The sequence below is a fragment of the Leptonychotes weddellii genome, chromosome 8, assembly GCF_054177405.1.
Source record: "Leptonychotes weddellii isolate Sample4059 chromosome 8, ASM5417740v2, whole genome shotgun sequence".
In the NCBI taxonomy this organism is placed as follows: domain Eukaryota; kingdom Metazoa; phylum Chordata; class Mammalia; order Carnivora; family Phocidae; genus Leptonychotes; species Leptonychotes weddellii.
Genome location: NC_138376.1, coordinates 97,707,698 through 97,717,451, shown reverse-complemented (window position 1 = coordinate 97,717,451; position 9,754 = coordinate 97,707,698). Strand labels below are relative to the sequence as shown.

At 35.3% G+C, this 9,754-nt stretch overlaps 1 protein-coding gene across 1 annotated transcript in view; it reads right to left on the bottom strand.

The window, feature by feature from the left end:
* Nucleotides 1-6,963, bottom strand: part of C8H6orf58 (chromosome 8 C6orf58 homolog) — a 20,119-nt gene extending 13,156 nt beyond the window's left edge. The window contains exons 1-4 of the mRNA XM_006730291.3: nucleotides 6,646-6,963; nucleotides 4,905-4,991; nucleotides 3,510-3,694; nucleotides 2,480-2,580 (exon numbers count right to left, since the gene is read on the bottom strand). Coding sequence (XP_006730354.2) covers nucleotides 2,480-2,580; nucleotides 3,510-3,694; nucleotides 4,905-4,991; nucleotides 6,646-6,946 — 674 coding nt within the window. The 5' untranslated portion in view covers nucleotides 6,947-6,963. The remainder of the gene's footprint in view (nucleotides 1-2,479; nucleotides 2,581-3,509; nucleotides 3,695-4,904; nucleotides 4,992-6,645) is intronic.
* Between the last annotated feature and the right edge of the window lie 2,791 nt (nucleotides 6,964-9,754).

Sequence of the window (9,754 nt, the reverse complement as noted above, 5' to 3'; positions counted from 1 at the left end):
AGGAAGGAAGGAAGGAAGGAAGGAAGGAAGGAAGGAAGGAAGGAAGGAAGGAAGGAAAGAAGGAAGGAAGGAAGGAAGAATCTCTGAAGAATTCCTGAAATAGAAATAGCAGCAGCTGTGGGAAGACTCTAAGGACCGTCCAACCACTACTCTCACACCTAGGACAGAGAGGCCCTGATCACACTCAGTTGCCTGCTAACCTACCTGAGAGGGAGGGAGAAGAGGTCTGAATGATATTTTGTTCAGTTAGGCGATTGCCTGGGTGGCTCATCTCTCCCCAGAATTGAAAGATTCTTCAAGGAAGTGAATATAATATTTTATTTCTGCTTCATTATATATTGAAAAGGTGGCAGCATTTTTTTATTGTTTAATAGCTTTTAGTATCCTTTTAGATGAGAAGAAGAACCTTGGCAGTTATTGACCTCATAAAACTAGTTTGTAGTCCAGGTACATTGCAGGCAGCACAGCTTACAGGTAAGAAGATGAGCTATGGAGTCCTGAGAAATTTAAATACTAGCCCTGCCAGTCATTGGCCATGAGATTTTGAGCAAATTACTAAACAGCTCAACCACATACTCAGGATCTAGAAAAAGGAGGTGATTTGAAGTGAGATATTACATTAGGATACCTTGTGAAATTTCTTCTACTTATTGTACTTGAGAAACAGTAGCTATCTAAAAAACTCATTTCAGAGGGTTATTTGTTGATACCTAAATAAGAGGTCAGGTAAGAAGGATCAAATTTCAGAGAATAAAAAGAGGTTTTTTAAAAAGCAATTTTTTGGTTATAATTAGTGAGGAAAGTGCTTCTAATACTATCAGAAAAAAATTTTTTAGGTCATACACTTTTGATCAAAATAGTCATGTAAATATTTAAGGTTATTCACAAAAAATTCCTATGTTCTGTGATTTTGGAGTTTTTAAATAAACTTGGCCTGTTAAAAATACAATATTTCTTTCAAAAGCAGTTCCATTACATAAATAGGAATAAATACAATAAGATTAAAAGTCTAAATCCGCAGGAGACAGGAAATGTACCTATAAGAAAAAAATTTATTCAATTTCCTTGAATTTACCTAAAGTACTCTTATATTTCTCAAGGACAAAGTTGCATTCTCTAGTGATTTATCTTTGTATATGAACCTGGAACATCCGTAAATGAAAAAAGTAATCTAGAGCCATGACTTGCTATCAGTCAAATCTTGAGGTTGGCAATCCCAGGCCGAAATCGTTGTCTGATAATCTCATTACTATTTCCTGTCATCAGAATAGAAAGAGCAGTTGAGTTACAACCGCAGCCCCAAATCCTATCACTGATGCTGCCACAGGAGAAAATTCCTCCATTGCCCAACTCAATATCTGGTTTTTGAAGCCATACCAACAGGTAAGGGAGGAAGTGTGTTTTGAATCTGCTACTTAGGTGATGTATTTACCTAACTGAATGATGGAGTCAGTAGGAGAGACAATCAGTGAAATTAAGAGGCACACATTCCTGCCTGGATTTGCCAGTCTGCTTATTCAATACCAAGAACCCTAATTTTTTGGTTCCTGTTTTTTACCATACCCAGACTTCTACCCCATATCTCACTCAAAGTGGTTGACTTTACCCTCAGATAGTGTCTATGATGGCTGATTTTATGCATCAACTTGACTGGGCCTCAGGGGGCCCAGATATTTAGTTAAACATGATTTTGGGTGTTTCTGTGAGGGTTTTTTTTTTTTTTTTTGGAAATTTCCAGATCAGTTGACTGAGTAAAACATATTGCCCTCCATAATGTGGATGGGCCTCATCCAATCTGTTGAAGGTGTGAATAGAACAAAAGGCTGACCTTCCCTAAAGTAAGAGGGAATTCTCTTGGCTGATGGTCTTCAAATTGGAAGATAGGCTCCTCCTGGTTTTACCTATCTATATCTATCTACCTCTCTCTTTCTCTCTCTCTCCTATTGGGGCTGTTTCTCTGGAGAACTCTGACTAATACAGTGTCATTCACAACTAAACACAAATCATTCTTACACCTTCACATCTAGGTGTATAATAACCTCGAGATGTACACGTAGAGTGGCTTGATAATCTTCTAAATTATTCTGTGTGCTAATCCTGATGCTAGTCGATCTTTTTCCTTAAGTATGTACCTACCATATAATGTGCCCATGGTCAAAATAATGAAGAAAATTTATTTTCTTTTTTTATATAGACAAATTGGTTGTATGTTTTATTTGTTGATTGGTTGGCTAGCTGTTTTGTTAGTATCAGTTGGTTAGCACAAGATTTTTTTTTCCTCAAAATTTTGCCCCTTCTTCATAAGACACTTTTAATCTAATCATTCTAAAGGAGCTACACTTCATCATTAAAATACACAATGACTAATATTATCTAATAAGAAGATTGACCACCACTTTAAAAGAGGAATAAAAAGGCATAAGTAAGGCCAAAAATCATTTACCATATTAAATAGAAATGACTTGGGATCCATTCTTACCTATCTTCAAATATTTTGCCAGCATATTTCAAGGTTGAGACATGTGCAGCCCACAAGTACTTCAACAGGTCTTCAAAGCTACTAGAAGGATACTGTAAATGCTGTAGCAGAGGAGAAATTTATTCATATTTGAGAAAATATAACAATTCCTCTCCTTACCATTTAATTTAATCCCATATATAATTTATAAATATTCCACATGAGAGGAGAATTTTGTTTCCAAGAACTGTGCAAGCTCTCAGTGACTGACACTCTGTAAAAGAGTATAGTATATATCTATTATAAGTAATAATATTGAATGCACCTATAAGAAATGAGCTGCAACAATTTTATCAAGAGTCAGTATTTTATGCTGGCCAGGAGGATTTTGGCTTTGGTTTGTCATTTGCTTTCCTGCTACCATAGTAGAAATTACTGCAAAAGTTTAAAATTAAGAAAAGGAGGAAATTTTTATTAGAATATTTAATTCAATCATATCTAAAGTAGTGAACTAATAATCTATAGAACTAGTAAATCTATCTTTTCACTGTGGACCTTAGCCCACGTCTATGTTTAGCCAATGTTTGTATTTTGCTCATTGAATATTTGGTTTTGATTACCACATAATTGTTTAGTTCTACTATATATGATCATTTATTAATTCAGTTGAAATAAGTTAATTGACTGTTCTAAAAACCAACTCCATAATTGTGTTTCTCCCAAGAGTTAACCCTCGGTTGCCATGCAGGTTCAATTAACCAGACTACTCTTTTTATTTAGTAAAATATCTTTTGTGCTCTCACATTTATGTATAACTTATTTGAAATGAATGGATAGACTTTGTATTAATGCCGTATTGGTTCGGAGGGTATTAATGGCACATAATGCCCTGCTGCAGTGTAATAATATAATTTGCATAACAATTTATATTTTTACACTTAGGAAAACATTATAGGATGCACACAAAAACCTAGACAAAAAGCATTATACAAAAAAGGAAATTCTCTTACCACCTCCTAAGAAAATAAATTATAAAACTTAAGAAAACAACCTGGTAAAAGGTATTCCACTTGCTCATTGGCTCAGGAAAGGATGACTGACAACTAGAAACGTTAAGACAAAACTGTGTCTGATCCTTGGGTGGTGGCAAAAGCATGACTTGGTCTGATGATATCCCCATTATGCCAGAATCAACCGCAGCAAGGAAAGGTAATGCACATAGAAAGTAATTCATATCTGTAACAGCAAAATACTTATTATTACCACAAGCACTAACAAATGTGATAGAGAATATCTTTAAGTAATCTGTAAACCAGTAAGCAAAAATTACAGATCCAGAAACCTAAAAGTCACTAGCAAAAAAAAAAAAAATTGAAAATCTCCCTAAGGATCATATACATAACTTTAATATGCTTTTTTTAATGACCCTACAATTATAAATAAACGTAGGTTCAAGCAGTTGTCTATAATATCTTAAATAAAAACTAATTTTAATATTTAATATTTAAATGAATTAATGAATTAACTTTTTTATTTCTTCTATTTTTATTTTTATTTATTATTTTTTTATTTCTCTCTAAATATAACCTATTCCAGCAGATTTAGACATTATAATTCAGATGGCTGATTCTCAGTGGCGATGCAGAATGTTTTTTATCATAGACACGCATTTATGAATGCAATTCTACGCCCCAGTGGAGCAGGCTGATACTCCAAACTACTAAATCAATTTGAGAATAAAGCCTGAATTCTACATCTATGGCCATGACTATTTGTGGGTCTTGAAAAGAACCAGTCTGTATTAGAAGTATTAGAAAAATATGTAAAGGTGTATGGGACATGTGTCACTCTAAGAAAGTGAAATTTAATATATTCTTGTCTCTAGTTATTGGGAAATATCTCTAAGAAATTGTGTGTAAATTTTATTACTAAAACACAAAATAGAATTAAAGAATTAGAAAATACCTTCTGATTATCTTAGTATTAAATATCTGACTGAAGGCTTTGATTACGGATCGATAAAATGATTTGTGGTACACTACTCTGACATGTTTATGGTTTAAAAGTCAAACACATTTGGTCTGAGCAAAATGAGAAAAAGCCCTATTTACTTGCTCCCTCATTTCTCATCCTTCCTCATTCTGGAGACTCGCCCTCACTCGTGAGACCTCCCACCTGACTGCCACTGCTGGGCTTTCAGAGGCCATGGTCCTTTGCAGCTCCTAGTTTCAGTCCTTCCATGAAAAGCTAAAGATGTCCTAGGGAATCGTTATTGACATTATGGCTGTTAAATTCTAGAATGTGGCATAAAGGCCACAAGGTACATGATGAAATAGATTCCTTCTTACAAAGGAATAATATTGTTTTGTCTCTGTCCCTAAGATTTTAGGTTGAATACTTTCCTTGGGGATGGTTATTACCTATTTTGCCATTTAAATGAACCTACCAGCCCACCAACTGTCCACAGAGATACACAGAGGATCTCCAGATTCATAGCCACAGCCTTCCTTTTGTCTGGGATCAGCTAATCTTCCTAGAAGAGAGAAGGTGCAGGGATTATTTATTATATGCTAACATTAATTCTTGAATATCAATAAATATTTTGCTTTAATTTGGTCTCTTCTTCTTTCATTGATCCCCAACAACTCCCTCTCACTCAATCCCTCTCTCCCTTCCTTTTCTTGTCCCTTTCTTAAACACACACACACACACACACACACACACCCCCTACACTCAATCACATGTTTCTATGCCATCCTGTTTCCAGGTCCTGTCCTTTGGCTTAATTTCTAATATTATCAAATTAGAATAGAATTTTTCAGGTGGACTTAAACATGGGTATTTTTTTTAACTAGGCAATTATTTTCAATATGCAACCAAGACTGAGAAACACTGCTTTGGCTCATCCTTTTATTTCCTAGTAGATTTCATTTTTATTTCCCCAGTAAAATTTCATCCACATTTCAAGTCTCAGTTTAAATTCATTTTTTCCTGATTACTCCAGCTGACTCCACTCTGCCCTTTGTTTTGCACTTTTATCTTGTATCCAAGAGTTATTGTTAATTGTTTTCTATTTAATTTCTGCTATCTTTTTCTATTTCACTTGTGTTGTAAATTCTTTGATGGCAGGTAAACTGAAAGTACTTACTCACACCCCATCTCCTCACTGCTCTTAGTAAATGCTGGTCCCTTATCAGCTCATCAGTGGATGACTTTAGTCAGACTTGACCCTGATGTGTGAATGCAACAAAAGTGTAAGAAGGGCATTTATCTACCAGCTCATTCAGATTCCATCTCTCTCCTGAGGTTGGCATGCCTCCCATAGTAGACTTCATGTTAGCGATTTCTCTTGGACCAGGGTTGTTTTGACCCCAAGGAATGTAAGATAAATAGGAGTAGATTTGGGTCTCAGGACATTCCCTCACAAAGACGCATGACTTGTCAACCTCAGTAGCTCCTGAATATGACCACTGCTCAGACTTAAGATCAACCATAATCTTCTCTCTATAGTTTTTCCATTGGAATAGAACAAATTTCCTTATTGGTAGTATTACCAGTGTGGAGTAGGCAGAAGCACCACTCTCCTTCATGAGCTTCTTCTGTCAGCCAGAACAAAAATATCTTTTTAATTCATGAATCCTTGACCCACAATGTATCTCCTAACTAAACATTAGAATGTATTTTCAAGAGGAATCAATCATTTGCAGAGAAACATCCTTATGAACAAGATGGCACTCCTTGCCTATCAGCCCTATCTCCATGTATAGGTAATCACAATTGGAACTTCAAAAAATTCAAGCTAATTTGACATCACCTTCTGTCTTTAATGTATATCCTTTTGACTGCTTTGTTCATCTGAGTGCTTAGAATGGCATCTAGCACCTAGCAGGAGTTCAGTAAATACTTGTAGTATGCTCAATAGATTTCAGTAGATTTAATATGAAGTCTTTCTGTGTTTGGCAACTATGCCTTATGCCCCATTGTGGTTTCTAGTCAAAACAGAAGCACATAAAAGAAGGATTTATGGAGCAGAAGGAGAAGTAGAAAAATATGGTTATGAGAGGAAAAGAGGAAAAAGAAAAGGATCAATTTTCAAAAACATGGTATGGTATATACAGAGTCTTATTTCCCAATTACTACATGGTCATATTGGTAGATCATCAGGATGAAAACAAGGTCATTCTTACCTGTTCTGTATTGCCAGCCATTCTGGAGAGGTAACCCCCATAAAATATTTTGTTCATTGTCTGCTCCAATGTTTTCAAAATAACTCGCTGTCTTGTTCACTAGGATTTTGTACATCCCCATTCTCTCAGGGTATACCCAGGGATCAATAATGTACTTTCCATTCTCTACCCTGTAGTCACTGAACTGACCAGCACTCTTCTTCCACAGCGGGGGATACAGATCTGAGAAATTAGGTGCTCTGGCTAAAGAAGCAGAAAAGCAACCAACTAGTACACAGGTCCAAGGAGGAAGGAAAGCCATTGCACCAAAGCTGGGGGTTGAGATTGTGGCAAGGCTTTTATTGGGAAATGGAGGAAGAAGTCATGGTATTTGCCTATATCCCAGCATGTCAACACTTTTTGTTCTTTTCCTTGAAAAGAATAGAGTGAAGATGGGAAGGCCTTGCCAATGAAAATAGGGTGTCTCTCTTGCTAAATAATAAATGGATTTATTGATAATAAATTTATCAATATAGTTCGTTATTCACAGATAGTCCAAACAAGCTGTTGAAAATTTTATTGCTGAATGAATAAATATTCTAAACACTTTCAGAAAACTGCTATTAAGTTTACATTGTGTTTTTATGCCTATTAAATGAAATACACTCCTACACATATATCTTGACCTTATTCATCTAGAAATTTAAAGATATGGGCAGTTACCTATGTCTGCAGAAAACAGTTTACATAGCAAGCCTGAGAATGTTATAGTTTAAAAAACCAGCTTGCAAGGTTGGCACTTGGCTGGTATCTGTCTACTTGGCTCTCAAAGTTCCCAGTCAACAGTTAAATGACAAGTGATTCACTTTACCTAGACTGTGCAAGTAATATGGTTTATGCTCAACACCTGCTTTCTTTGTAGAGTCTGGAACTTCCATATATGACCAGCCCCCAGTAAATAGCTTGGGTACTAACTCTTTAGTGGGCATCCCTGGGCAGAAACATAACACACATATTGCTGTCCTCCTGTTACTGGGGGAAAAGTGTGCTCTGTGTGACTTCTCATGGGAGGGAAAGAGCATTTAGAAATCTACACATGCATTCCTCCAGACTCTGCCTGTGTCTTTTCCCCTTTCACTCAGCTGTGCGTTCTTACTACATCACCATAAAGAACCTTAGCCATGAGTATAATCATATGCTGAATCATGTGAGTCTTCTAGAGCATGTTTAAACATAGGTCTCTGAATGAAAACCTTCAGATACCCACTAGTTATCTCTCACCAAAGGCTAAGAAAAAAATGTTTTAAACATTTATTTAGTATGTTTAGTGAATATAAAAACTTCTAGCCCCCATATTGAATCATGTATCTCTAGACCCTAGAGGAAAAGGCAAAGTCTAACAGGTTTTAATTTTGGGTGTATAAGTGTCAACAATATAAAAAAGAAATTCCTTGATATTATAATTTAATTAAAAAGGAATGGACTGTCTTGAAGTGCTGAGTTTTTTCCACACAGAAGCTATTGAACTAGTGTTTGGGGGATAACGTAAAGGAAATTGATATATTAGCTAACATACAAATAGTTGAATTTTGCAACTCCTTCTGTGTCAGAATCTAACCTATAATATTATAGATAAGACTACTGTCAACAGAAACCTTCCAGGGTTTCCTAATCTACGTTATGATTACAAAATATATCACCAATGATATTGGGATACTCCCTTACCATTGAAAAAAAAGCTTTAATGTGTTGCACACATAATATGACGGTTGATGTACCAGGATTTATAATAATGTGTCAATATATACTGAAAAAAAAAAGAATGTTCCATTTAGTAGAAGTTTCTTTTTTTTTATGGCTGAAAATAATCATCATGTTTCACATACAGGCAATAATTCAAACAGAAGTGTCACATATTTCAGCATAAATATACAATCTATACAACTCAGAATAATAATATAACAATGGTTAACTTTACTATGAATTATTTTCAGAAGCTTGAAGTGCACTTATGTACCCAATAGACCAAGCCAGTCTATGGGCAAAAACTCCTAGTTAATTCCCAGTTTTCTTTCATCCTTAGAATGTTAACTGGGAACATGGATAATCCAGAATTAAGGCTACAATTCCAGTATATCTTGCATAAGTAACCACATTACTAGGTGCCAGCCACTGGGACATGAATGGAAATCATGTCCATGTATCCCTTTAAAAAAAGGGAAGGCCACTTTCTCATCCCTTCCTCTATTCTGTGGCTTGGAATGTAGATGTGATGGCTACAATTCCATCTCGATGCTTATGGACAATAATACCATCTTGGGGGTAACAAAATGCAAAGCTGGAGATTGCATGAGTCCTAGAAGGCTGTGCAACCACGAAATATAACTGAGTCCCTACATCTGGATTTGACTTGAGACAGAAACAACTTTCTATCTTACTTCTAGCACAGTTATTTGGGTTTCACCTGCACATAGTGAAAATAATGTCCTCACAAGTAAGCAGTACAAAAGTCTGATTATTAGCATCATCAGAAAACCCTGTTTCCCAGCAGGTCAAAAGTGAGGCTTGCTCTGGCATGGTCCACACTGACTATCCCTCAGCAGGATATAACTGCTTTACTCCTGTCATTTTATTTACCCAATGGTCTTCTGATCACTGATTTTGTTGATCCATAGATCAACTTCTGATCAAGTTGATCCATAGATCAACTTTCCAAACATATTAATATAAAGGGGAAGTGGTGAAAATTACTGTTTTTTATTCTGGATCAAGAACAAGCATTCTGGATATCAAGAAAATATATTCCATCTTTATAAAAAATTAACATATGGATGTTACTAAATTAACATATATAAATCAGTAATTTTAATATAAAAACACTTAGGAGCATAAAGGAATAAATATATTGGAGGAAAAGTTCCCATTTAAAATGTCAGCAAAGGGACTGAAATATCTAGGAATAAATTTAAATGTGTTAGATAAATATGGGAAAAAATCTTTAGACACACTCATGAGAGACACAAAATAAAACTGAACAAGTTTAAGTCATGCCATGTTCTTAAATGAAAAAACTCGACATTATCAAGATGCTAATTGATAAATTCAACACAATCACAATGAGAAATATTAA